This window comes from Mugil cephalus, chromosome 20 (assembly GCF_022458985.1).
Source record: "Mugil cephalus isolate CIBA_MC_2020 chromosome 20, CIBA_Mcephalus_1.1, whole genome shotgun sequence".
NCBI classification, from domain to species: Eukaryota; Metazoa; Chordata; class Actinopteri; order Mugiliformes; family Mugilidae; genus Mugil; species Mugil cephalus.
The window spans coordinates 17,546,218-17,573,223 of NC_061789.1; the positions used below are offsets into that span (position 1 = coordinate 17,546,218).

General features: G+C 44.6%; 1 protein-coding gene across 1 annotated transcript in view; it reads left to right on the plus strand.

Annotated features, from left to right (window-relative positions):
- Nucleotides 1-575: 575 nt before the first annotated feature.
- plcl5 (phospholipase C like 5) overlaps nucleotides 576-27,006 on the plus strand; it is a 63,323-nt gene continuing 36,892 nt past the window's right edge. Inside the window, exon 1 of the mRNA XM_047571192.1 lies at nucleotides 576-1,421. Within this exon, the coding sequence (XP_047427148.1) occupies nucleotides 1,119-1,421 (303 nt within the window). The 5' untranslated portion in view covers nucleotides 576-1,118. The remainder of the gene's footprint in view (nucleotides 1,422-27,006) is intronic.

Here is a 27,006-nt window from a genome sequence, read left to right on the forward strand (position 1 = left end):
AAAATGTTGTTTGAATCTTTTCTCTTTGTTGCGCTGCATGGCAAGAATTTACCTTGAGAAAACAAGGACACTGTGTTTCACTGACGTGGAGGACCTGAGGCTAGAGTCATTATTATCCAGTTACCAAGCTGCAGCACCAACCTATATGTTCCAGTTTATCTATAGTCAAGGAAACTATAGCCCTTTACAATATACAAGGCTATAATATAAAATGTAAAATCAGGAAGAATAAAGAAAAGCAGTGGTGTGTTTAAGACTGTATTTAAGAAGCGTGTGACCAGTTTTTTGCAAAGATTTTTTGACTTAGAACCTTGAATTTTCTCTTGCCAACTGACTTTCTGGACTCCCTCTTGTGGAGAGCATGGCCTGTTAAATGGCTGACAGCGTGTGGGTTAAGTTGGTCGATACTTTGCAAATAAAAAAAATACACAGACACGAGACAAGTTGGCATTTTCTGTAATATCAAACGAACAAAAAAAAAAAACTGCAGAATCATTTGTGTGTAACATGTTAAATGGTTGTCCTACCCTCTCTGACACAGCCTATGATCGGCTCGCTTTAAGATTGCGCGCGCACGCCCGAAGAATCAAGGAGTGAATGCGCGCGCGATGCTGGGTTTAATGGCACGTGCACGCGCCGCGTTTGTGTGCCCATTGCGATTGCGCTCCGGTCTTGAATTTGTCCCGCGGATGCATGTGAGGGAGCTCTCCCGTTTGCAAGCGCTGCAGAAGTGCTCAGGACGTGAGGCGATGCGCGCATGGTAGAGTCTAGAAAAGCGGACGTGGTGAGTGAAACAGATTTCTGAAGACGCGGAGAGACGAAAGTGCAGGCTGTTAACGGAAACGGCAGCGGCAAACACCGACTGTAAGTCTGCATTCCCAGTGTTTCTGAGCGCACGCCTCCAGAAAGCTGAGCGGAGGAGGTCTGTCTGCTCGTTTATTTCACCGACTCTGACTGGCCCGGCTTCCAACGGTACCGCGCGCCCCGACGATGGACCATCAGTGGTGATCTGGTGGAGGAGACGAGTCGCCCCGGACGATAGCGAGTCCACCGTGCTTCAAAAAATGGGTTGCTTTTACGTTGTGGCAGGGAGGGCTTTGCTGTAACACCGGCGGATCATGGCAGGGGTACACGCGTCAGATGCGGTGTCGGGACATTTTTTGGATCTTGCCATCAGCGCCCCGCCAGCCCAAGGTGCCACCAACACAGCGGGGATGACCGGAGATGCGGCCGCGCTGCCTCCGACCGTCACTCGGACGTACTTGGAGGTGTCGGCCGCTGCCCAGGGCTACGGGGCCGAGGGAGTTTACACCAATGGACGGTACAGGGAACACGGCAGCCCAAGGATCGGGAGTGGCAGCCGAGATAATTCCGCCGAGAGAATTCAGGGAGCTGGAAACACACCTTGCGGCATCATGAAGGTTAGTGATTGAAGCACTTATTCTTATTGTCAGTGGTTCTCAAGGTGACACAAGGGGAATTTGTTAAGTGGCGATGCCACAGCAACAAGGCAAGAACATCTAGCCTGTACATAAGTCCCATGTCATGTCCTTCTTTTAAAACTCCCTGCAAGAAGTTTAGCACAACAGGAAACTGATTGAGGAAATTGCATGTCTACACAAAATAAAAACAAAGCCAGTCCTCTTGGAAAACTCATATTAGGCCTTGGGGTCCGCAAACATGTTTACAGAATCATGATCTAAAGGAGCAGAACAGTAAGTGTAGGATGTTGAATTTGTAGTTTATTTAAGCGCAATAAAGTCATATCTTGACATTTGTAAGTTCAGATGCTGTAACATTCCTCAATTCATTTTAGTTGCAGGTATTAAAGTTTATTACAAGCCTTTCATGGACGATGGTATTTTTTCTAGTGTGTGAAAAATGTGAAGTGAAAGCAGGTTATGGTTAAAAACAAGGCACACAGAATTAGGTTTAGCCTACTTGGACGCTTTGTTTTCAGTAAAGACCATGTTGGACGGTGTGATTATAGGAGTTTTAATGGACGTCCTGCCCTAATTAGTGCCTCAGTTTCTCGAGGTTAATTGACTGGTCTTCCACAAAGCCATGGGCATAGGCAAGATGATACGTTCCCTCGTGTTACATGGCTGCTTTTTTTTTGTTTTGTTTTTTTTTACAATGCAGTCATCAAAATGTTAGGATGACAGACCATAGAGTCACGGGGTCTTTGGTGGGAATAGTAGAACTGTGTAGGAGGGATACATTGGAGAGTTGCATCCTGTCATATCAGACCTAGTTTGCTTAGCAACTGACAAAATATTATTACATACCCATGGGGGTGTGGACCAACACTTCGCCTTTACCCACAAACACATGTTCACACGAATCTACATATGGAACCGTTAGATCCACAATCCTGAGCTGATTAAATGTCAATAAGGCAGAAACCTAAAATACTATCTTTGTCAATAGTCCCTATCTCCTCTCCTTCCAAAACAAGCAGTCCATCTCATTAGCACAAGATAATGAGCAAAAAAACGAAAGGAACTCTTCTGGCGGGGCGGTGCTGTGTCAATAAGATTATTAACAAGAAATCTTCAAAGACTTAGGTAGTAAGCTAGTTAGACTTTATTGCCCTCTGGGGAACACTTTTTCCCCCGGACTGTACATTAACTTTGCATGTCAGTCGTAATGGACAGGATTTGTATGGTTTATTTAAAATTCAGCATCAGCAAATCGGCAGCACACGAAAGCCATGGACGAGCCGTGTCACCTGAGTGTAACTCTGCATTTGTAGCTAATAATCCCAGTAGTGGTTCAGCGTCCTCTGAAGGTGCACTGATAATCATGACCGACTATTCTTTTTAAGTTGGATGCCTGTGTGCACTTGACCCCAGCGATACCATTAGTGAAATAAAATGAAAGCTCGGCAACGCAGAATGTCGGTCTCATCTCCCGATTAAACCGACCCTCTTGTCACAGAACCTCGAACCTCGAAGTCTTAAAACTTTCCCACTTCCTTATTTTGTGCAGGTGCATAAAAGTAGGCTTTAATGTGTCTCGGCGCCTTTCAGCAAGTTGCAGTGCGCGTTGTGGCGTCGACATGGCACACGCCGCTCGAGCAGCCCATGTGTGGAAATTGGGTCAGCCATTCTGTAGATTTGGTTCGTGTGTAGCTCCAACATACCCACCTATGCTCCAGCAGCACATTGCGTGTGTGTTTGAGTGGAGGTTTAAAAGGTGAAGGGGCTGTGGTTCCATGGGAATAGAGAGGCAAATGAGCAATTACAGCACTGCATTACCTCATTAACTTGGCCCTCGACATGCAGATCCTGGTAGAGATGAGTTTGTGTTTCTGTCCCTTAAGCCGACATCCAACTTTGTCCTCTTGTAATTTCCTCAGCGGGGTGACAGAGCCGTGGTGGAGAGACTGCAAAGTGGCTAGATGGCGGGGGCAGGGGGAGAGGGGGGTGTCTGATGCAGCCTTATTATGTAATGCTGGACTGTGGACAGCTGCAAGGCCGGCTCCAGCATGGCTGCAGGGTGGAGGGAACTGACAAGTAGCCCAACTAGTGAGAGAGCAAACAAGATTTCGCTGAGAATTTCAGGACAACGCACTTGCGTCTTAACAATCGCTGTGCGTTTCCTTTCTTCCGTATCTACTTCTTTCCTTTCCCCCCGGAGTCTGTACAGTCAGAAGCCGATTAAAGGTCAAACCTTTGGAAAGAAAAAAGAAGTTTGTAGTTGCCTAATCAGAAAAGGACAGACATAAGTGATGTAACACAGTGACTGTCCATTGTGTCTAAAGATCACATAGTGGTCTGTTATTCTCCCGTAAGGTCGACTCTCTCTTCTGCCCCTGCACTCTGCTGCTACTACAGGGAAGATTTCACTTTGTCCTCCCAATGATGACTTCTGCCTATAATAAATTGGAGCCAAAGCGTGGCAGCGCTGCCATAACCACCTCTGATGTGCATGTGTGTGATTGACTTGTGAAATGATTTGTCTTACCGAAAAAGGAGCGAAGCACTGAACATCCTTCTTGAGGTGAAGTCGCAGACACGTGATACTTTGAGTTTTAAATGAGTCAAAAAGAGATCCCTGAGAGCCGATCCCTGAGAGCCGCTGAAAGTTTTGCTTTTGAGGTTTTTTTTTTTTTTCCTCAATTTCAGATGTAGGTCAGCTAAATGTGGTATCTGTAGTTTAAGGGAGGGATTCTGAGTCTATGTTCCTGTTTCCTAGAGGACAGAATATTATCTGCTGTAAGGATGGGAAACATGAGATGTACTTTTGGCGCACTTGCATTTCTAACCCTGCTCCTGAATTAAATCACTCCGCGTCATAGGCGCAGGGTACAAACCTCAGATAATCTTGGGCAGTGACACGCTCCTTCCAATCTCAACCAAGTCAACCTCCTTTGCTCACTGTATATATTAATAGAAAAAATAGCACCGTCTCTGACCACCTTTACGCCTAGTAACAAGTGCAGCTTATGTGTCCAGTGACTCAGCTGATGAGCTGTAATGTGCCACTGACTAAGCAGACATTAGTGCATTTCATAACTACCTAAGGCTTATTAGGGAATAGCTATGCTTTCTAGTGAGATTGAGCAGGGAGGCTTGCCAGAGCATTAGTATTTGATTTGAATGGATCCTTGGTTTAATCTTGATATACACAATGATAGTATTTGGTTGAGTGGAAGCACCCACAGCTATGGGATTTAGTTTGTCAGCAAATATGCAATTATACGAGTATGCTATTGCATGCATCTGTTTCGGTATTGACACGAAGGCTTATGTACTCTTGCGTCCTCACCCCTTACGCATTGCTTTTTTTGTCTTATATTGCACCATAGATCCAGATCAGACCCCAGCTGCTGCCTTGCAAAGACCTCGCAAAAACTGGGCACTGGTAATCAAATGATGACATTGTTTTTTTATGTCATCAATAGCTCCAAAAGGATTTGCTTAGCTCGAGGTGAATAATGCTCTGACAGTGTGAAAGACACATCTTCTTGTTTGTTATAATTTAACACGTGCGACACCTGCAGAAGAAACATGCAGGGCATCTGCCACATGGTGCCATGAATGTGTGCTCTCTGTTACACTGCCTCTGCTCCTGGCTATTGTTTCTCTAATGTGAGATTTGGCTAATCCTCTCAAGGACTGAGGACACCTCAGTACAAGCCTGAACTAATGACACTGATTACACATCAGCGCGATGATGATGGTGATGAGAATTGGAATAAGAGCCTGTCCACGCCTCGCTGCTCATATCACGGGCTTTACGTGGAAAGAGAGCTTCCTCCAGAAATTTAATTTAAAGTAATGGAATATGGTCAGCGATAATGAAAGTTAGGGGGAAATGCACCTCTCTTCAAGGGATTTCAAAGAGCGTCGTGATTCCCATGTCTCCTGCAGCAGTAACTCGCTCTGAACGCTTAGATATTTTTGGAAAACAGAGTTCTGCACTGCGTTGAAAAGGCGGCAGCAGAAGATGTGAAGTGGTGATTACAGACCGGGCCTGCTGAATCATCACTCGCTCTCTTGGCCCGGTTTTCTCAAAGCGGCGATCTGCAAAATACAAACATCACAAAAAGACCTCGTTGTATTTGAATCCTCAGCTAAGCGTCAAACGTGGAGCAAGCGCATCAACAGTTGCGCAAAGGTCACTCGTCTGTAAGAAACGCTGAGCCGAAGAGCCCCGAAACGCATCCATAGAGCAAGAGTGATCAGCATCTCAGTGGAGTGTATGTAAATAAAGAAGAGTGACATATGTACTGTGTGTTTTATGGTTTTGCTTGACTTGTTACATATTTTAGTGTCTGAGACTTGGTTTCAGTCATTCAGGAAACAGTACACCTGAACAGACCATCTCAATTATAATCTCTTGGGGTATGGTTGTCATCCCTTCTCTTATTCACCAGTAGCTACAGTTTCAAAGCACCACTGCTGATTAGCAAAGAGCAGACTAGACTAACTCCTATTACAGCCCTGACAAGGTGGTATATTTCATTTCTTTGCTAATTTTCTAAAGGTGACCAGTAGAGTTTCTCCTGTCCTTCTGGCCTTCCATCTTTGGTCTATCCAAAGTCCTTTCTCCTCTCAGGATAATGACTTGAACAAGAACCTGAAGTACTCATGTTCTCTAAATAAGTGGAGGTCTTTCAAACGCAAACAGTTGATTCATTCTTGGGTCAAAGGAGGGCTCACTGGGGTGTATTTGAGATGTGTAACACTGATGACACCACCACCATCGTCACCACAACAGAGTGAAATGACCCGGGCATTACACTGGTCTGAGCAGGATCAGAGTCCTAGCCATTCAAGAGCACTGGATGTTTCCTAGGGTTCATCTCAGCAAGATGAACAGGGGACTGATGGGTGTATTTGATAATGTATCTGTGAGAACTGCTGCACTTCGCTTTGCTGGCATCTCCTACAAGTCAATCAGAAATCTACTGGATGATGAAACAACTTGCAATCCTCATAACTGTGTTCCCAAAATAAAAAGTAGCATTTTCAAATATTGCTCTTTGGAAGAAACTTACACACAGCGGCACAACAACCCCTTGTTTCTGTTTTTAGGTTATTCAGGCGAGTTCGGTTTAATTAGCACTCCTCAAGTTCTCCCACTTTCGTCGACACGATGTGTAGCGCTCGTGCCACTAGTTTTGAATCCTGTTAAATCACGGTGTGAACACTAGGTTTTCCCCCGGAAATCCCACTGATGGAAGTGAAGCATACGAGACGGAGAAGCTGGCTCTGTTTCTTTGTGTGTGTGTGTTTTTTTTTTTTTTTTTTTTTTTTTCCATCACACAACTTAATTAAAAAGAACAGAAAAGGATGGTAGCAGGTAAGACCAGTGCCAGTATCCTTAACGGCCTGGCTTTATTTACTCAGACAGTCAATCTGTTTGGCCTGCTGGAGAGAGAGCGCTCTGTCCTTCATGTTTGCACCGTTTCATTCATCTATTCCTCCTCCGGCTGCCCGGGGTGGTCTGGTGGACTTATCTCTGTGCTGGAGATCAGAGCAGGGAGAGAACGATTAGCAGAGGGAACGTTGTGAAGGATGACGGAGGGCGGGTGGTGCACGTGTGTGTGTGGTCATTTTCAGTCCCAGTGGCACCTACTGTAAAGACATAGTGACGGTCAAGTTTAATGGTGATTTCAAAAGCCTTTTTGCGGACGTTTCTCACTTAATTTAATAATGGATGACCCAAGATTTGCAGGCGGAAGGAAGTGTCGCAAGAGCTGCAACCGTCTGACCTCTCAGGCGGATTTGTTCGTCGCCAAAGCCTACTGCATCTGGGTCCGTGCATGGAACACTCGCAAGTCGAGCCGTTTTGACTTAATTGTCTCAAAATGCGCATTCATAGACGTGCAGGCTACTATCGAAGAACTGCCGGGTGTTTCAGCCTCAATTAGCCGAGACACAAAATTCTCTCTCTCAGCAAAAGAAAAAAACGAACACGCCCTGAAAGCCATATATTAACTGAAAGCGCCTACAGCTGTGGTGCTGGTTCAATACAGGCCCATTACGGTGGTTATGCAACAGTGTAGTACCCCTTTCAGATGTGCTACAGTAACGGGTGCTAAACCCACATCGACAATGCGAGTCAATTTTTATATATTAACAGGTGTCTGCCATTTAGGAATGTGATAGTCTCCTGTTTGGCGTGTACACAAACCTTAAAGTTTCATATTAAAGTACCTGCACAAAGAATATAAATCCTAATAAGTACATCATCAGGAGCAGCTTCACATTGTTCATTCTATTGCGTAGACGGTGTCCACTTTTATAAATCCCAGCTAATATGACTGAGTTGATTCACTAGGCCTGCGTCATACGTGTATCTGGTGTCTGGTTATGGCTATCCGTCCGCATAGACTTTCAAGTTCTCATAAATTTCAGCGGTTCTCAGGGATTCTTCTTACACCGCCCGGAAACCTGTATTTTTCTCCGGCGTCGGCGTGTTCCTTGGCTTAATTCGCTCCGCTCTGCTATATCTGCTTTAGCTTTTTCATTATGTTCTCCTGTTCTAGGGTTCTCCCACCAAGAGCCGGCCGACGGACCCCGGCGTATTTATAGCATTTATAATCGTGGGCTCGGTCTGCATTCACCCAGCCTGAAAGTAGAACAGCTCAAAGTGCTTTTCTCTGCTTTTGAGGTGTGTACAGCAGAGCAGCCAGCTGTGGTTTTCAAGCTACCGTTGATCCTGTTGACAATGTGACAATATGACTGAATCTTAAGATCTGTTAGTGGCATTCACTCATGTAACAAGGTTGGGGTGTGAAACCTCAATACCTTATTTGGCAGTGCCTGTTATCTCTCTGTAACAGATTATGAAAAAAACAACTTGATACTGTAATTTTTGCTTCGCCCTGATTGCTTCGAATTGATCAGACAGTTTAATTTTTTTTTTTGTTTTCCTGCCTTTGTTTTGTTTGTTACCAGAGTTTATGAAATAAGACTGGTTTTCTTTGCTTCAAATGCTCCTTTTTTAAACATTTTTGTGGCATGCCTCTTGGCTCAGTGTGAGTCCCAGACGAACTGTCAACAACTACCACTGGATAGGTATTCACCATCTATTTTTAGTCTCACGCTGAACATTGACTTTGTGCTTATTACCATATGCTTGCATGCTAAAGTAAGATGCCGAACATGATAAGTAATATAGCTGGGTGGATATCGTCGTGAGCACATTGCCAGTCTGTCTGTCTGCTGGATGGTTTATTCCGAGAAAGTCAAAGCACTGTGGAAACCTTGTGCAAATTGCACCTTGCATTATGCAAAACTCAAACTGAAAACAAGTCAGAGCAATCTCTCAGCTGCACAAAAAAAAAAAATCTCATGTGATCCGCTTCCTTTCCACCAAGTTTGCAAGCGCAGCACTCAGTTATGACACCGTTATGAAATGAACTCCTAACCCTGTGAGAATTCAATAACACATTGGAGCTTTTGGCTTTTATGGCGGGTGACAGAAGCAACACGGCGCTGATGTTTATGAACGTTGGAGGCTAGTGTCTGTGGAGAGGCTACACTGTAAGGCTTCTTACTACTGTGGTTATTGATAGCCACCGGTACGCCGGCGCTGCCAAGAATTCACAGATGGTGCCATTTTTCTTTTTACCCTCACAGATGGCATAAGATGAGCAAATTCCGGGCGCAGGAGCCGAATCCGTATATTATTGGAAGGTGAATTTATTTGTTGTGTTTCATCCAGTACTTTTGTGTTCGTTTCTTTGTATCCAAATGTAACCAGAAAGCAATAATAAAAGCGGAACAAGCAGTTCAAGTGAAGCTCTTCCATTCATGCGTTCGGTGTTTTGTTTGATTCTCCCTTGAAAAGGTTTTGTTATTTACCGGTAGTTGTGTTGGCCGCGGACAAAAGAAACATCTGGTGGCGTTTCGTGATCAGGACAGTCCACGCCGTCGCCTACAGAAGCTGGACATGAGGTGGAAGCTCACGCTAGACTTTGCTGTTCTGCGGGGGACGTCGCTTTTCATATTTTCCGTAATTGCTGTTCATACTCAACCCCGTCCAGATGTGGCTGTGGCCATCTGCCTGGTATGTTTTAAAGATGTCAAGCTGGCCCTGTCCCCGCTGATGCTGCCTGTGACTTACTGTGGTGCCTCGGGGTGGATCTTTCTACAGGTTACAGTGCAAGCACAGACGTGTGACTCAGACATTCCACCAATGCTCTGAATGCACACACGCGCATTCACACACGCACACACACACACACATGCGCTCGCTACCAGAATTTCCAATGCGGTAAAAACACTAATACATGCTGAGTTCTTCTTCACTGTATTTTTGCATTTTCCAGATTCATTTGCAGGATGCATCAGAGCACAATCCTGTGTTTCTCTGTGTTTGCATCCAATCTATATATGCGTTAAGTGCGCGTTACAGACAGTGCGTGTGGAATGGAGGCCTTGATGCAGGGGTGTCACGCAATCCGAGCTCAGTTTATGAGTTTTTATGTGCATGCTTTGTATGAAAATACACAGTTTATATGTGATGAGGAACAGATTAGCCTTCAGTGTGACGTAGGGGTGAAATATTTGATCTTGTTTCTTGCATCGTGTGCGAAGGTGTCCTGGGAGAGATAGATCTGTACTCTACAGTATGAAATGTGATACTACGCAGTGCACTCTCCCTCGAGCAGGGAAAGTAAAAAGAGGTGGGGGGTGGAAGGAGAAGAGACTGAGGGCGAAGATGACTGAAAGGGAGTTCACTGCTGTTATGGTTTCCCTCGAAATAAAAATGAAAGTTCATGGTTAAAAGAAGGTTAGAAATTAGATTTTGGACCCGTGTTTCTAGAATATCAGCCCTTTAACAGACTCCCTCATCACAATTTTATTTTAAAGCAAAATATAAAAATTGAACAATAACCAGCGCCACGGCCGGACTTTGCAAGCCGTGGTACCGTTTGTCAAGTTTGTTTAAGTTAAAGAAACACCAGGGCAGCTTCTCGGCCGCATCTTTTCTGCGCCTCTCCAGCCGCATCATCTGTACACAAGCGCAACGTGGTGCGACAGCTGACGCTAAACACCGAGCTGGAGTGAACGTTATTTCCACCGCATCGTGTTTGTTTCTGCTAACATGGCTGCCGCGGGCCCCAGCTGAGCCTCACGGCGAGGAGCGAACACCTTCCACCCCCCCTCCCACAGGAAGAGGAAAAAATGAATTTAGTGGAGGTCGATGAAAGTCCCAGAACAATGAGGAAACATGTGGTGAAACAGTCCCAGCGGTTCACCTATCTGGCCGCTATATTTCCATAATTAGCCCTTCCTTTTCTGCTGCTGCTCAACATTCTGAGAAATTAAATTCAAAATTAGTTTTGTTTAAAGGTAACAGCTAAAAATCAAATGGTGCATACGACGTCCTTAGACGTCCTTAATTACCAATATGGCCCATAAGCACCTGTCTTTTTCATGGTAGCTCTTTTTTTTTTTTTTAATGCCAGTGCATAATATCAATTTTCAATTAGCCTCAGCAGAGCAGGTCAGCCAGAGTAAGTGAGAACCATGTCTCCGCACAGAGTGACCCACGTGTCAACAGCCTTGGCAGGACGTGGGAGAGGAGCACATCTTGTTGTAAGCCTTCATCCGATGGAAGCAGGGTTGGAGAGGAGGAGAGAGGGGCTGTTAGGCCGCCTGCACGCAAAACCCAGCTTCATTCACCGGCTCGTTGTATGTGTGCGACGGGCGGGTTGCACCGACATGAGGGTGACTCTAAGTGCGCGATTGTGTAATAAGGTCAGACACTCGTGCAACAGTCGGTTTGGTAATCAAGGAGAATTGAGGTCAGCATGTAGGTCTGATTGCCAGTGGGTCGGTGGGTGCTGAGAGGTGTGGGCGGCTCGACGTATGGGGCTGAAAATAATGATTCAGCTCAGACGCTGCCATTCGCAAAGCCTCATAGCTGTGCTCAAATTAAATTGTTTCATGAGTGGAAGATCTGAATGGCGCAAATCATCTTGGCATTGTTTCTTCGTGACTAACTCGTGACTCACAACTCGTGATTTATGCATTTTACAGATTTAAACGTTCACATTTTTAACACAGCGTTGTGAAAGTGGATCTAACATTGCAACACGTCGAAAGGCTGCAAGGAGACGGACGCGCACGTTATCAATGCTCTCAATCGATCGCCCTCAGAAGCACTTTTGTTGACCTTCAGATAACAAGAGGAAATAGTTCTCTTATTCGAAAGACAAAATACTGCTTGTAGATTAGTGCGTTTCGGTTGATTTTATGTTGTAGCGCAGAAGGAAAGGGGACGGAGAAATTAAGAGGACGCCGTGTGCTGTGCGGCTAAAGGCCATTAACGCTTTCAGTTTGCAGCGGTTCTCCAAACAGAGAGCTGCAGTCTTCTCCCGGCGAACCAACCACGAAGCAGGAGGACGCAGAGTGAGCCACAGATAAGCAGAGATGCCGTGAAGATGCGAAGCCATACATTTTGCATGTACATGCTTCAGTGAAGCGACAAGGGCGTTCCTCCCTCTGCCTTCCTGTCCTCACTTAACCCGCTGCGCTCATCTCCCCAGGTCTGTGAAAGGCTTGAAATGCAGCCTTTTCGCCAGTTGTTTCGGGTGGAAAAATAAGGCAAAAAATAAGGCAAACCGTGAGGGATGTGCAGATGCTGTTGGTCTGAGACTCAGCGTTCGGCAGCTGTGGTGTGGCATCTGAAAACGTAGTGTAATAACTGCGCAGACTGAGATTCAATTATTTATTCCTAGATTGTTGTACCTTTGTTCTGACAGGGGTGACTCATAGTTGTGTGTTTTTATGTTACTTCTCTGAATGATGACAATGTATTAACACAATGGGATTAGAGTGAGCTGTATGAATCCAGGCTACAACTAATTGATATTATTTTCTCATTAATTTCATTATTTCTTTTCAGTTTTCTTCGTCTTTGTTTCCTCTCAGTTTCAAATTAGAAGCCGATGACAGAAGCACGTGGGTGACTGACTGCCTGCCTGCTTGTGCAGTAGGGCGTGGTGTTTCTGTGCCGACGCCTCTTTTTCTCCTGTTTTCCTCGCTCGGTTTTAGTTTTATTCACAGTCACACACCGTACCCTCACCGCTTACCCCGCACGCAGACGTCTTATAAATATAAATATACAATCAAACAGAACGGATACAATATTCTAGGGATGCTTATCATTCAGACTAGATCTTGTTATCATGGCGTTGTCATTGTGCAGTAGGGGAAAAAAAAGCATTTAATCAATGGAAATCATGTTCTTGAGAGACACATTAAGGACATTTAATAGAATAAAACCTAGAGGAACTCATTAAAGTAGACGGCGTCTGCAGAAATAAACCCTTCTCTAATGTGACAGATTAGATGCTCCACTTTCTATTTAAATGAGAACGTTTACTCTTCTTACTCTTTAATTCTGCCGAATGCATGCTCAGGAATCCCACGGTGAACCGAGATCACACCTACAACTGAGGTTTGGGTTCTGAGAAACGTAGGAAGCATTCCAGGAAACTGTCGAATTGAGTCAACGAGAGAAAAAAAACAAGAAAAAAAAACACAGAGCAGGCGCGTCTAAAGTGTGTCAGTCATCCCCACCACCATCTTAATTAGTATTCACACTGTATTCACAGATACATCACGCTGGGATTGATAAAGCTCCCTCGGGCACTCCATGTGTACGTGTGTGAAAGCGTGCTAAACAGGTGCCCGTTTCCCATTTGCTCGTCTCTGTTTACTCTGCTTGAGGCTGCGGGGAAAGCAACGTGTGTGTCTTATTGTTTACAGCGCTGAAGCAGTGTTTGTGTGGCGCTGATGGCAAGGCCGGGGCCCTGTAGCGGAGGCTCACCGATGCACCTACCACTCGCACACATCCAAATTTCTGGATCCCCTTGCACTCAGAACGTGCACGCGCGCGCGCGTGAGCTGCCTTCACACGCTTGTGCAAAACCCACACAGTGGTACCACATTTGAGCTGCCTGCCCACCTACATGCGGGCAAAAGCAGTTCTAGCCTTAAATGGAGCACAATTTGAGAGAGACAGAGAAAAAAAAAACGAGTGGAAAACACATGTTGCAGACATGAAAAGGAAAACTCGGGTAAATGGGACTGAGGAGGGGAAGTCTTCAGAGTGGATTGAGAGGGCTGACATGATAGTCAGCTAATTCTTGAGGCTGTGCAGGTGACATTAGATTAGCAGATAACCGCGCGGCAATCCGATTAGGGCCAGTTTATCAAACAGCGATGCGAGGGCTTGAGTGGAAATCAGGTGAAGGCCGAGCTACACATTCCGAGCATAAATCACACGTCCACGTGCCCTGTTTGATAACATTGTTCGATTCCACTCCTTTCTGCAGGCAAGCGTGCCCTTGTAGGAGGATGTGCTACTCCTCCCGTTTGTGCTCCTTGCGCTCCTCCCTGTTGTATCCGAGCTCGCTGTCAGACAGGAGGGAAAAAGAGCGAGGGAGGATTGGTGTTTCCTAGAGTCACCGCTGCATAGGTGATGTAGGAACCTGGCTGCCAGCTATCAGTTATAAGCATCTTCAAGGACCGGCCCGCGCCAAGTGCCTCGACAGTCTTCCCCCTCCGCTTCAAGTATTGATTTCAAGCTGACAGGAGTCGTGATTGCAAGCAAAGATGTAGGACTCTCTGTGCATGCCCAGACTTGTGCGATACCTCTATATGTCATGTATGTAAGGCAATTTGCATGCATGTGGTGCCGCGTCGGTTGCTACATTCCTTATCGATGAGGTTGAAAATAAACGGAAATACAGGCCTGCATTGTGGAAAGGTGTTATGCGTTAGCTGGGGCTGTAAAGTATATCCCTTTCGGCCCGCAAGAGGTGGAGCGGCATGCACAACCACGGAGCGCTGCCGCCTGCAATGCTGAATAAGGCTGCCACAGACACTGCATGAATTATATAGGCATTTAACAGGGGTCGCTGAATATTTAATGTTTTAATAGGGGCATGTAAGTGGAAATATCAAGCCTAAAAGTCCACGCACGCTATGCATTTGCGCGCTTCGCTCCGCTCGGCACGTTATATGGCAGATATGTGTAGCGTTCGTTTGCTAACAGATATCAAGACAACTGAGAGGCAGAGAAAACCCCATTGTGGTTTCCAGACATGGCGCTATAAACGAAGAGCTGCAAAATGTACTGCCAGATTTTCTGCCAACATTTGAAACGGCACCTCCAGGCGGCTGCGGAGATCACGGCCTGTCAGAGTAGTGGGTAACCATTATCTTAATGGCATCCTGAGAGCTGAACATCGTTTCAGATCGTGAACGTTGTTGACGCAGTAGATCTTACCCTTTTCAGGCACGTCACCTGTGATCAAACAGTCAGAATGGCAAAATGCGGATGTCTGTAGGCTTTGACATTCAACCTATGACTAAAACCAGCCCTCTAGTTTTGAATAACCGATCGAGCTCTATCTGCACCACTTTGTTAATGTAACGTTTCTAGAAATGCAAGTGTGTATCAGGCCACGTTTTGGAATCACAACTTGTCTGCTTCAAGAGTGTGACAGAAAATGAAAGAGGATGTTAAGATGGAAATGGTTTCCCTTCATGTTAAAAAGCAGAAGCTGAAACCTGAACTATCTGGGAAAAAAGTGTCGAGCTTGCTGTATTTGTGTACGAAGTGCACGCCGCATGTTTACGTGAGTGAGAGCGACGCACACAAGACGTCTGTGAGGTAGCACCTCATAAGGTTTTCTCTGTGTGTCTGGCTTTGGAGCGAGGGGCGTCGGCTTTGTTGCTGCAGGAAACTAACAACTGGATCCGAGTTGAAAGGATCCGACGGCAGACATGATGAAAAACATGCATGCTCTGAGGACGAACACAAGCTGGTACTTGATGTCTTTTGACCACGTGAAGTGATACTGTGCAGGCCGGGGGTCAGTCTTGCTTTATACTTTGCATGCTTGCATCATGCTGACTCAGCAGTTTGAGAGAGAAGCAGAGATGGAGAGACTGTAGCTTCTCTCATAGCAAAAAAAAAAACAGCTTTCCGTACTACTCCTCATATCCTCGCTGATGTAACATGATGTGATAGGACTCTGCGTGTGCCAACTAAAGTTAATCCTGACAAGCTGATGAGAACATCAAGATTGAGGAAAGGCTGTGATTTTAGCCTTTTCTTCCCCCCCTCCCCATGTGCTTTCTGCCCTTTCACACTATCAGGATTAGCCACTCTGCTGGAAAAAAAAAAAAAACACAGCTTCACCTACTTGTTCCCATCAACCTGGATTTTCACACTGTCTGGGCAGAGTCAAAACAGGATGAGTCATTTCGCTGTGTCCATTGTTTCCTCATGCCATGTGGTGCATACTGAAACTGCTGTCCTTCAGACCACCTCTGCGTAGCTCAGGAGCTGGATGTACTAGATGTCCACCTGTGAGCGATGCACGACAGCTCTTGGTTTTCTTCTCTGCCATTGGTGGACTGAGCTTTTGGGCCAGCTCATCTCTTTCCTAAGTGATGCTTGGCATCCAGAACTTCATGTTCCGTATAAATGGATATCTCCAAAAAATAACAGTCTAATGTTTAGATGTGAACATTTTATTATGCACCTGAGGATGTTTTAAACTCAGTGACACTTAACCTGGTCATATATGTAATAGATTACACAGATTACAAAGTGTAAAAAAAAAAAGTCACCAGCAAAAAAAAAAAAAGAAAAAAAAAAAGGTTACACACTGTAATATTTCATTGTTTCGATAAGAAGCTTCTGCAGTGTTACAAGATTATTTCCATCCAGTGTTGCTTTATTTAAATCCATTGATGTAATAACCTGGTCATTTAGTATATTCAGGTGGTCAGCTGACCTCATTCTTTCAGTATAATAAGAACTGAGCAACTGCAGCAACCCCAGATCATAGCACTGACCCACAGGCTGGTACAGTAGACACTAAGCATGATGGGTACATCACTTCATCTGCCTCTCTTGTTACCCTGATGCCCCATCACTCTAGAACAGGGTAAATCTGGACTCATCAGACCACATGACCTTTGCTCCAGAGTTCAATCTTTCCGCTCCCTAGCAAACTGAAGCCTTTTCATTGGTTAGCCTCAATGGTTAGTGGTTTTCCTAAGGCTACACAGCAGTTCAGTCCCAATCCCTTTACATTGTACGTGTGGAAATGCTTTTACTTTCACTAGCCTAAACACAGCCCTGAGTTATACTGTTGTTTTTCTTCGATTTGATTTCACCAAACGTGAAAACATTAAATAACCTGTTTCCAGCTGAAAGATGAGTTAAGCTTAGTTAAATCTAAATGGCGGCTTTTTTTTTTTTTTTTTTTTTTTTTGACCAGGCAGTGTGTATGTGTATAGATAGATAGATAGATAGATAGATAGATAGATAGATAGATAGATAGATAGATAGATAGATAGATAGATAGATACTTTATTTATCCCAAAGGGAATAAATAGAGTGGTTTGGTTGCCTGGCAACCCAGTGATGTCTTTCATTTGTTAATTACACTCAAAAAAATGTCAACGACTCGAGAGCCAACAGAGGCACAAAAGGACAAGGGAAGTCTGTAAATATCAAAAACATACAGTCAGTGAAATGATTCCTAAAAGGACAGGGATTAATGTAAATGCCATTTTGGTACCCTACACTATATAAAACAAGACAAAGAGAAAGTCATTTTCACACACCTGTGTGTGAAAAGGTGTTCCTTTTTCTCATGTTCCCAGAGTCAGTGGCTTGACCTGTATTTCTGCCCGGTAATGTCTAGTAGTGCCTAGTAGTTACTGTTCGCCATTACTGTTAATTATTAACATCTGTAAGTAAAGCTTAATCCATCAGTGTTGCATACTGTTAAACCTCCGAGCTGAAAACATGTGCTATAAAAATGATTGAGACATTAATTAAGAAGAATAGGGGCGGTATGCAGACTTTCAAGTCTCCTCAGAACATGTAAGCTTTCAAACTGTTACAATAACTGCTTGTATGGATGACAGTAGGCTAAGTGTTCTATAGAAAGGAAAACAACAAAAAAAGGGGGAAGAAAAACAACAAGAAGCTCTTATCATAAAACACTCTGTCCTCTTTTATCTTATGTTTCTGTCATGGCCAGTTAGCATGTATCCCAGATTGGGCCTCTGTCTGACTAGGTTCTTTGATGGTTTGAACAAGATGAAGGAAATCCCCAAATTGATTTTCTGTTGGAATGATCTTGTAGTCTGTGGAGAACAGCGGCAGCACTATCCGATGGTAAGACGCCCGTTTACAACATGTTTGAGGAAGGCATTCCAAACTTTCTGTTGACCGAGTAATTGTTTTGAATTACCATCTTTTAACAGACTGTCTACAAGAAAAGAATGATATTTAAAAAAGCTTTTTCATTCATGTATCCTGGCGCAGGCCAAATCATGCCCTCTCCACAAATGATAAACAGAGTCTATCATTTAATGTATGTGTTGACTGTATGCAGAGAGGGAGAGAGCTGCTGCTAATAATTTCCCTGTTATCTGTCACAGACAGGTTTGTGAATAAAATTAAATCACGGATTGTGTCATACCTATCTCCCTAAAGGTCGCCGTTGATGAATTTCAATTACACGAGCAAGAAATTGGCGGTCGATTGTAATCTTTGGTTCAGACATTGGCAGTTGTGTTTTGATTGACAACGTTGCGCGTGTAGGCCGTACGGAGGACAAAATGTTTGTGTGATGGACAGGATACAAAGGGAGTTGGTTTAGTGGCGATCAGTTTTCACTTCTCTTCTGAAAAACAGCGAATGAAATATAAATCTGTAGCATTTTGCTTCCTGTTTTCCTTCACAGTGAATGAGACTGTACTGATCTACTTTTGCGTTGTGTTTGCTCACTGATGACCATCTAATAAAATTATGCAGCAGTCGTGTTTTTTTTTTTTCTATCTCCCTTACGTTTGATCAGATTAGGCGCTGAACATTTGCATTGTGTTACGTATGCATGACTGTCCTTCAGGTGCCCTCGCTGTGCGGTGAGAACAAAATGTGGGAAGAGATAAACACAGATAGAAGCGATGGCCTCACACTCGCGCCGGCCGTGGCCATGGATGAAAACTTTCAGTGGTGTTATTATCACCTTGCTGCAGTGCTGGAATACTGCTAAATCCCTCTTGCACGCTAAGCCTGTACTGTGGAGCAGTGCAGAGCTGGCATTGCTGTTGTCCTTAATGAGAGTACTAAATCAGCCAGGATGCTCACGGATGCAGCATGTTAAATCGCAATAAGCTCTTTGTACAGGAAGTGACAAAGGAGCTTCCACTTGCACGGCCCAGTGATTGAACAACTCCTGGCAAAACCGTGCGGGCGGTGGGCAACAATAAAAACACAAGACAAATGAGCGTCGTATTCAGCGACGGTGAGGGTAGAACGTCATGGAGATTTGTTAATATCTAAAAAGAAATGCCAGAAGGAAGGAAGGGAAGTGGGGAGGGACTGGGGAAGAGTAGCAGATGGATGAATAGAGAAGTGCCCTGTAGGATCCATACTGACCGTCTGGTGGACAAGCCTCAAATAGTGCTGAGTTCACTAAGCTGGGGAAGATTTGTCATTTCAATGGGAGACTGTCAACCCCCAAACCTTCTGCACTGTTAGAGTATTGATTTTTCAAGCTCACATAGGAATTTCATTCGCTTACAAGTGTAAGTGCACAACGCGAGCCTTGAGAGAATTTTCTCCCGAGGCTTTGGGAGAGAGTTGCCGGGTCTTCTTTTGTTAAACGCAGACACTCCGTCTTGAGCCATTGTGGAGCAAGATTTGTAACAGTGAGGAGAAATCGTTTATTTGAATTTATTGAGCTTTGTGTTGTATTTTCTTTTTTCCACGTCTGCTGCTTTTCCCCAGAAGCCCTCAACAGCTGCTCTGACCCTGAGTCACCTCTCTGTGCCCTTGTGACGCCCACGCACTTTATCCTGGTATTCCAAAACAGCCACTCCTGCAGAGGGATTTTTATTTTTCCTTTTTGAAGGACAGCAAGTCCTAGACGCGATGTTTCTTTCTCCGTAATGAAGCAAATGTCCATCCTCAGAGAGACGCGAGTAAGGCTGTTGGGCACAAGTCCTGCGTCTCTGTTTATGTGCTACTTTGAAATGTATATTCCACGTCTGAAGAGACGTATCGTAAGTAGTTTTTCTAATGAGAGAACGCTGTAATGACGATGCCGTTTGCCTAAATCTGTCTTCCAGGCAGTTTTTAGGAAACAGGCCCTAATGCTCCCCACAAAGAGCGGTAATGACAGGGGGCTTAAACATTGATGTGGGTTTCCTCCCGGAAGTTAATACTTCTATAGCTGCTGGCTCAGGGCTCGCAAGGTTCCTTGTGCTCCACAGGGAGCTGTAAAGTCAACCACATGAAGAGATAACACAACAAAGGACAAAAATAGCTGAGTATCTCTTGTCTTGTTTTTGCAGGAGCATGTGCAGCTTGGATCAAGATTTATGTGGGTTGTTTTTAGAAGATCAGTCGTAGTCAAAGGTTTTATAGTCACGTAACGGTTACTAATATTCCCTAAGTGAGTTTGAGCAAAAAAAAATAAAAAATGTTTTGCAAACGCAGAGAAAGAGATTATCACATCATAAAGGGAAATAAGCGTGTCGACATTTTTCTTTGTTTGACTCATCTGAAAGCACAGTCTTATGGGTGAAATCCTGAAGCAATTGATATTCCACATTCCCATAATCAGCAGTTTGTATGCTCCTGAGGGACACACAAGATTACATTAGATTACATATGATGTGTTCCGTGTTAGGGGTGTCCTCCAAGCGCTCAGAGCAACAGTCTTACATAAGAAAGGGACTGAGTTATTACACTCGTCATAGGTGACAGAACTGGCTTTAGATGAAGAGAGCGGGATAATTGACCGAGTCCTTATTGCATTTCTTTGTTCACTGTTGCATGCCCTTCAGCAACAATAATACATCCTTACTAGGAGAGATGAGTTCGGTTTAACATGCTGGCCTTGGGTTTGCGGATGAATCTAGGTCAGCCGGGATCCAGTCCTGCATATCCGTGTGTGTGCATCCTCAACAGATTCACCTCCCCTCCTGCTGTTCAGTCAGTTCTCTCCAAGGGAATCCTGACTCCCCCTTTTCTCAATAAAGAAGTGAGGCCGGACCTAAAAATAGGAACTACAGTTCTTCCCCGTTCTCCCCTTGCATGCCATTTATCTTCTTTCTTTTTGATGTAGGAGATTCCCCAGTTTTTCAGGCCTTGCGTCAGCCAGTCCATCACCAGTGCACTGCCAGCGTGCACTGGCTTCTCCCCATTGCAGCCCTGTCTCTCAGGGTTTCCAGGCAAACAAAAAGGTCACCTTCAACCAGAGCCATTCTGCAAAGTGGGCACATTGAGCCTCTGCTCGTACGTCCTCTACCCTCCCTTTGCTGTGCATTTACACAAACGCACTCTCGTCCTCCCATGTCCTACATTTGTCTCCGCAACTGGGAGTGTAAGCCATTGAAATCATTTCTCTCCACAGCTCAACCCCTGTTCTGGCGAGGTATCACAAATCATCTCAAGGCGAAGTGTCCAAATCCCTTTTACTTGCAAAATGCAGGAATGTCCCAGTCCACACTGGGAGACTGGTACCAGTGCATTTTTAAAATAATTTCATCAGATCAGATTAAGCACGTAGTCAAACACGACCTTTTATAAAGCAAAACCAAATGTGAATGAGTGTTACTCAATAAGTGTGCTTTGCAAATGCTTTACAGAACTGAGAGGAGATTTACTTTTTTTTTTTTTAGTTTTGTGATATAGGATTCAAACACTCTCTTTTCTTTGTGCTGGTATACTTTTATTTTTAGTTTAGTTAAACAGAGTAGGTTCTAAGTTTATGTCATACAATCAAAATCCTTAAGAAATAACTTGGAGGAAAGGAAATGTTTTTTTCCAGAACTGTTCAGCTGTAATGGATTGATTTTGTAGTTCGTTCTGCTTAATACAATTGCGCAGTGCACATGTGTTTTGCTGTAGGAGAATACGTGTAAGAAAATCCTTCATCAATCAACAGGGGAAGGAAATTTTATTTACAAAACACTGGATTTGCCAATACTCTTGTACATACTTACACGTGTAAAGGTTGGTGGGCAGGTCGTAAAAAACATTGTGACATCCCTAGAAAAAATACATTTTCCATTACATATTAAAGTGCTTTCAGTCTGAAGCTGCAATCAGAAAATGTTAAGTTGGCATGAACAGCAATCCCAGCTTTTAATAATGCAAAAATGCCACCATAAAAATGCAGCGCTTTCATCAGTACGCCATAGTCTTAGTCACCACACGTTAAGTCATTCTGTGATAAATAGTGATTCAGTAGACAATTATTTAAATGAAATTCTTTGAGATTGCCACTTATGCAATGCATAATGGTGAATGATCGTTTAATAGGAAAGTGGGTAGGAGCACTGTGGCTCTGTTCAACATCCCGCAGATCAAAGATAAGCGGGTGTAGATACCAGGCCGGAGCTTTTTTTTTCTTTTTTTTTTCCCGCTGGCCCTGGAACAGTCCGCGGGTCCGTTTGCCAGCCCCTTGACGAGACAGAAGGAGCCCAGCCAAGGATCAGGCTCACGGGGATTATTTATAGAGTTGAGTGGGCTTCACGGACGCAGGCGTGGAATGTGTCAGAAAGAAAATGCATCATTGATCAAAGGCTGCTCGGAGATGTAGTGTTATATTTGCCAAACTGGGAGCCGATACGGGGGTTTGGAAGAAAACAATAGCTTTTTACCAAAGCCTCCATGTGCGAGCTGCTATAGTAAGCTTGCCTGCTCTTCTACCCACACAGAGTCCTCTGCACCTACACAGGTGACTGGACTTCACTGAACACTTGCCAATTTTAGCCTCCTTCTCTATTTTCCCTGCCCGAGCGTCTAAATAGCTTTTCAGCTCTGGATGGTTAAAATACATACATGGTGGGAGGGTACAGTCAGTGTGCTGCGCATTGGGGCAGGTGTCTACATCCATAAGTGTGAGTCTACACGAGGAGGTTCAGAAGGGGAAAACTCAACCTTGTGGGCATCAGTTATGGATCTCACAACCTGTCACTTTGGTCATTTCTTCCCCATTTAAACTACCACAATCACTGTCAAGGACAGGCTTTGGTGGTGTGTGCACATATATGTTAGCATGTACGATAGCCTGTAAAGATCCCCAAGTACATTTTGTTAGAGGACAGTAGAGGTTGCTCCTCATGTTTTATCTCCATCTCCCACTTGTCCTGAGATGAAGTGCAGGGGAGGGAGAGGAAGGGAAAGGAGTGTAGCAGGGGTGCCCTGTGCTGCAGCAGCACAGCAATCTGGTGGCAGGAGGGGGCATGTCTCTCTCCCCACGAGTCGCTGCAATGCAGATTACAGTCAAGGTTATGCGTTTGTGGGAACATTGAAAGACTGAATTACTGAGGATGCCAGAGCAGACAATCCAAGAAGACAACATATTATGCTTTTGTGGCCTTGTAGTTCAGAAAGCGTTTTATTTATAGCTTTATATTTGTCAGGCTTGCAAATCGCATACTATGTTTTCATTTCATCACACATACCATTCTTAGTTTATAGGGTTTAAAGGGCTGTGCTTTATTCGGTATATTGTTCTCTTGTACTGCACAGATAAAATTCCTTCTTTGCTGCAGAGTTGCCTGTAATCCTTCGGCTGACTGTCCTTTCATGGGAGCAGTGTATCTGAGGTAAAGGGTGAATGCCACTGACGTTCACCCTGGCAGACTGACATTTGTTGTCCATCAGCCTCCCGTCTGTCTTCAGCTTCCTCTTTGTGTGATAAACATGTCAGGCTTAGCCAAACTGCAACACTGGGTACAACAGGCTGTACGTGGTCAGCGTTTCACAGAAGGGTCTGGGCAAATTTTCATTGGACATGGATCAGAGCACGGCTAAGTTTGATAGCGTTGCGTTTGAGGGCGACAGGAAGGTTCCTGCTTCCTGAAGTGAGCTGTATAGACTTAAATAGACGGATTGAGAAGAAACAGAAGAGGATGACCAAATGTCCACATCCTGTGTGTGCATGTATCCAAAAGAATAACTCCGGCATCCTTTTTTTGTTGAGCATGAGGCTCAAACAGTTCATGGCGGACAGGTCTTAAACAGATGTGATAGATTTCCCACATGGTGAAAACATTCAGCACACTACTACTTTGGCCTAATTGTCCCCCGCTACTAATGTCTTATTGGTACTTCTGCTGCATATAAAAAGAAAGAATCAGAGAAGGAAGAAAAGACTAAAATGAATTTAATAAATTCAGTAACCAGGAGACACAAAGATCCAGTGACAGAAAAGGGAAAGTGACAGAGCAAGCAACAATTAGAGAATGAAAGGACAAGCTACTGAAGGAAATTGGGGACTGGTGAACCAGGTGTCAACAGCTTTATATCAACCATTATCCTCTCATTGGCCATCATCAGGAGTTGGGCAAACACGCTCTCTTGTCACACTCTCCGACATCCTCCACATCTTTGGTAAACACGGCTACGATCCGGTGCCTGTGACTGAAAACCATTTGGGGAAATGAGAAAACATTGTGTTAATGAATGTAATGAGGGGGGTGCTTTGAGATGAGACACACTGTTTAATTAAAGCAATGGGGACCACAGGGGGGTTTTAAACATAGTTGTATCTAATGAAAGTTGACGAGTCCAGTAGTGATAGCTGTGAGGTGCCTGGCACACTTCTCTCAACAGTTAGCACTCTGGGAAGCTGATGAGAGATAAAACTCTGCCTCTAGAGTTGCCAATGGACACTGCGGTTGGGAAGAAGTAGACTAAATGAAGGCACAGAAGTGATTGTAACTTGACGCTGCAAAGGCACCGCCTTTATATCTCCTCTTAGCATGTTTAACGTAACATCCTGGAACATCCTAAATGATATCAGTCTGTTTGCCCAGACTTCATTACGTTGTTTTTCATGCACAGGAAATAACTGATCCTAGCCAAAACAACTACACTGTGGGCTAAAGGGAAGCAAAGTAAACACTCACTAGACCTCTTTCCACTTGATCTATTAAATACAAGGGTATCTGGGGAGAAATCCTTTCAGAAATGTATGTTCTGTCACCATCAATTTGATGTACAGAGGTCACTAGCTTTAGTAGAAGTGAAACCCTTTTGATATCTTAGTGCATTAATATTAGGGTTAGAGTTAGGGCTAACCCTAACCTAGGTTAACCCTAACCCTAACTCTTTTTAAAGCAGGGGTGTGCCCTCGGTTTTATTCAAAGTGCCAAACAGTGTATGTATGAGTGCATGTATTTTTCGAGGTAGAGCATGACTTACCAGAGACAGAATTGATCCCAGAGAGCATGCAGACTGATGACACACGTGCTTGACCAAGAGGAAATGTTGAGGTTGATGGTGAACGCGACTTAACCCCCCTCTTTACGCCTCTCTGTTTTTTTCTCCCTTATTCTTAGCATAAACCATGTTTACACATGAACACACTTAAACGCTCTTGAACCGCAGTACGAGCTAGATGGTGCAGGAAATAATTGGCCCCATTGGTGATGCAAGGCGATGGAAAGCATCAAGAAAGCAGCTGGGGAGAATGAGTATGTCGTGATAGAAAATCCACCAGAGAGCCTGACACTGGCGCTCATGTCTGAGTGCATGCGCGCCCTCGGATAGCAGTGATGTGATTTTTGATCAAATCCTTAGACGTGGCATACTGAATGTACTGAGGGATGTCATGAGCATTGGTGAAAAGAAACACAAATGCTTTATGACAGAAGCACTTAAGCTGGACAGCAGTGGCTGGTGCTTTTTTTTTCTGTGATTCCACAGCTCGATAGCATTGACCTCTACTCTCTCTGCGGGCCAGTAATTAGTTGGACTGTTTGGGGCTGTTTGCCATGTTCCAAGTTCTCTGGGGGATTTCCACTTATTGTCAGCTCTTGAAAAGAGTGTCAGCGACAGAACCGGGGCTTTACACTGGAGTCCACAATGGACCACCTGGATGAGCATCTAAATCCATTTGTGCACTGGGACAAATGAGAGCGTGTCCACGCACACTCAATGCAGACATCTCACATTCCCCCTCAGACCCTGCATTTTCTCGCCTATTCACACATTATGTTCATGTTCTGTGAAACTCACACTAAGGCGGTGCAATGGGTTGCACAATGTGCGGCTGAGACTACTGCTGTGAGAATTTCAGCAGTCGCCCACGAGAGATTACTGTGACAAACAGCGACAGGCCTGACTTCTCTCTCCCTCTGACTCTCTCTCCTTCGTCTGTCTTTCCTCGTTCTCTCCATTCCTTCCGCACGTCTACCTTTTCCAAAATCAGATTCTTCATTGGCATGACGGATAACACTGCCATGTGGCCAAAGCTAAGTATTACTTCCAATGTGTTTGTCTGCTTATCCCTGTCTTTCTATTTCCTTCTATTAGGATGCAGTTTTTCAATTTGATTTCATTTGCTTTATTGGCAATGAGGTCACAGCATTGCCAAAACATCTAAATAAATTAAGTTAAAATTAATTTAATTAAACTAGCTTTCTTTCTCAATTTCTGTCAATTGCGGCTTCTTTCTCACATACACCATCTTAGCCCACTTTGCCCCTCTCTTGTTCTTCTCTCTCATTTGGTTCCTCTTTGGGTGCCTGTTTGCACATAGTTCTAAGGTGTAGAATCAGTTTGAGGCTAAATGATGCCCTGTCTCTGTGTGGCGGGATTTAGATGTCGGTTTGAATGTCTGTCTTGGCTATGAGAAGGAGAGGTGCTGCATGTTGATGGGCAGCTTAGGCCCGAGGAAAGGGAGCAAAGTGGGTATTGTGATGATGGCTTTTTGCCTTTTGGAAGATTCAAAATGTTCCACAAAGAATTCTGGCAGCGCACAGTAAGTAGCGCCGCCTTTGATGCGCATCTGCAGCATAATGTGGTTTAGCTGTGAGTAGTTGTCTGTCACAGTGTATATGTGCCGACATTGATCGTATGATCCTTGAGCACACATGCAGGCAAACAGAGCACACATACCGTGACTCACATCTCGGAGAGCACGTCATCAAGAGGGCTCTGCTCTGTTCTGTTTTCACTCCCCATTACCCACGCCCCCCCACCCCCTCCCCCCATTGCCTTATTCACTGATTCTCATTTCGTACACACAAATGTGCTCTGTGGGCGAGAGGAACTGAGCAATGCCCGAATACTTTCTGCAGACCTGTTTTAGAGTGGAGATATGATAGGAGCGAGTGGCAGGCAGCCAATGCAGCCATGACAAAGATGTGGGATGTTTGGAGGCTTGCTGAAATGGGGAGGAAGAGGGCCATGGTGGTGAAGGAAGCAGCGTGTCCAGAGTCCCACAGGAAGCATGCAAGAGAGAGTCACCTTCCACGTGCTCAAAAACAGACTGAGCACCTCGATACTTTGGGAATTTAATATAACACTCCAGTTGTACCGTTTCTCACGCATAAGTTTTTTTATTTTCCAGTCTGTGATTTAACAGTGAATTTATTCAAGGCGTCATACAAGCAATCGGATCAGGTGGACTTTTTGATGGTGCTACATACCAGGATGAAACTGTTATTTTTGAATTGCACAAAGATGTAA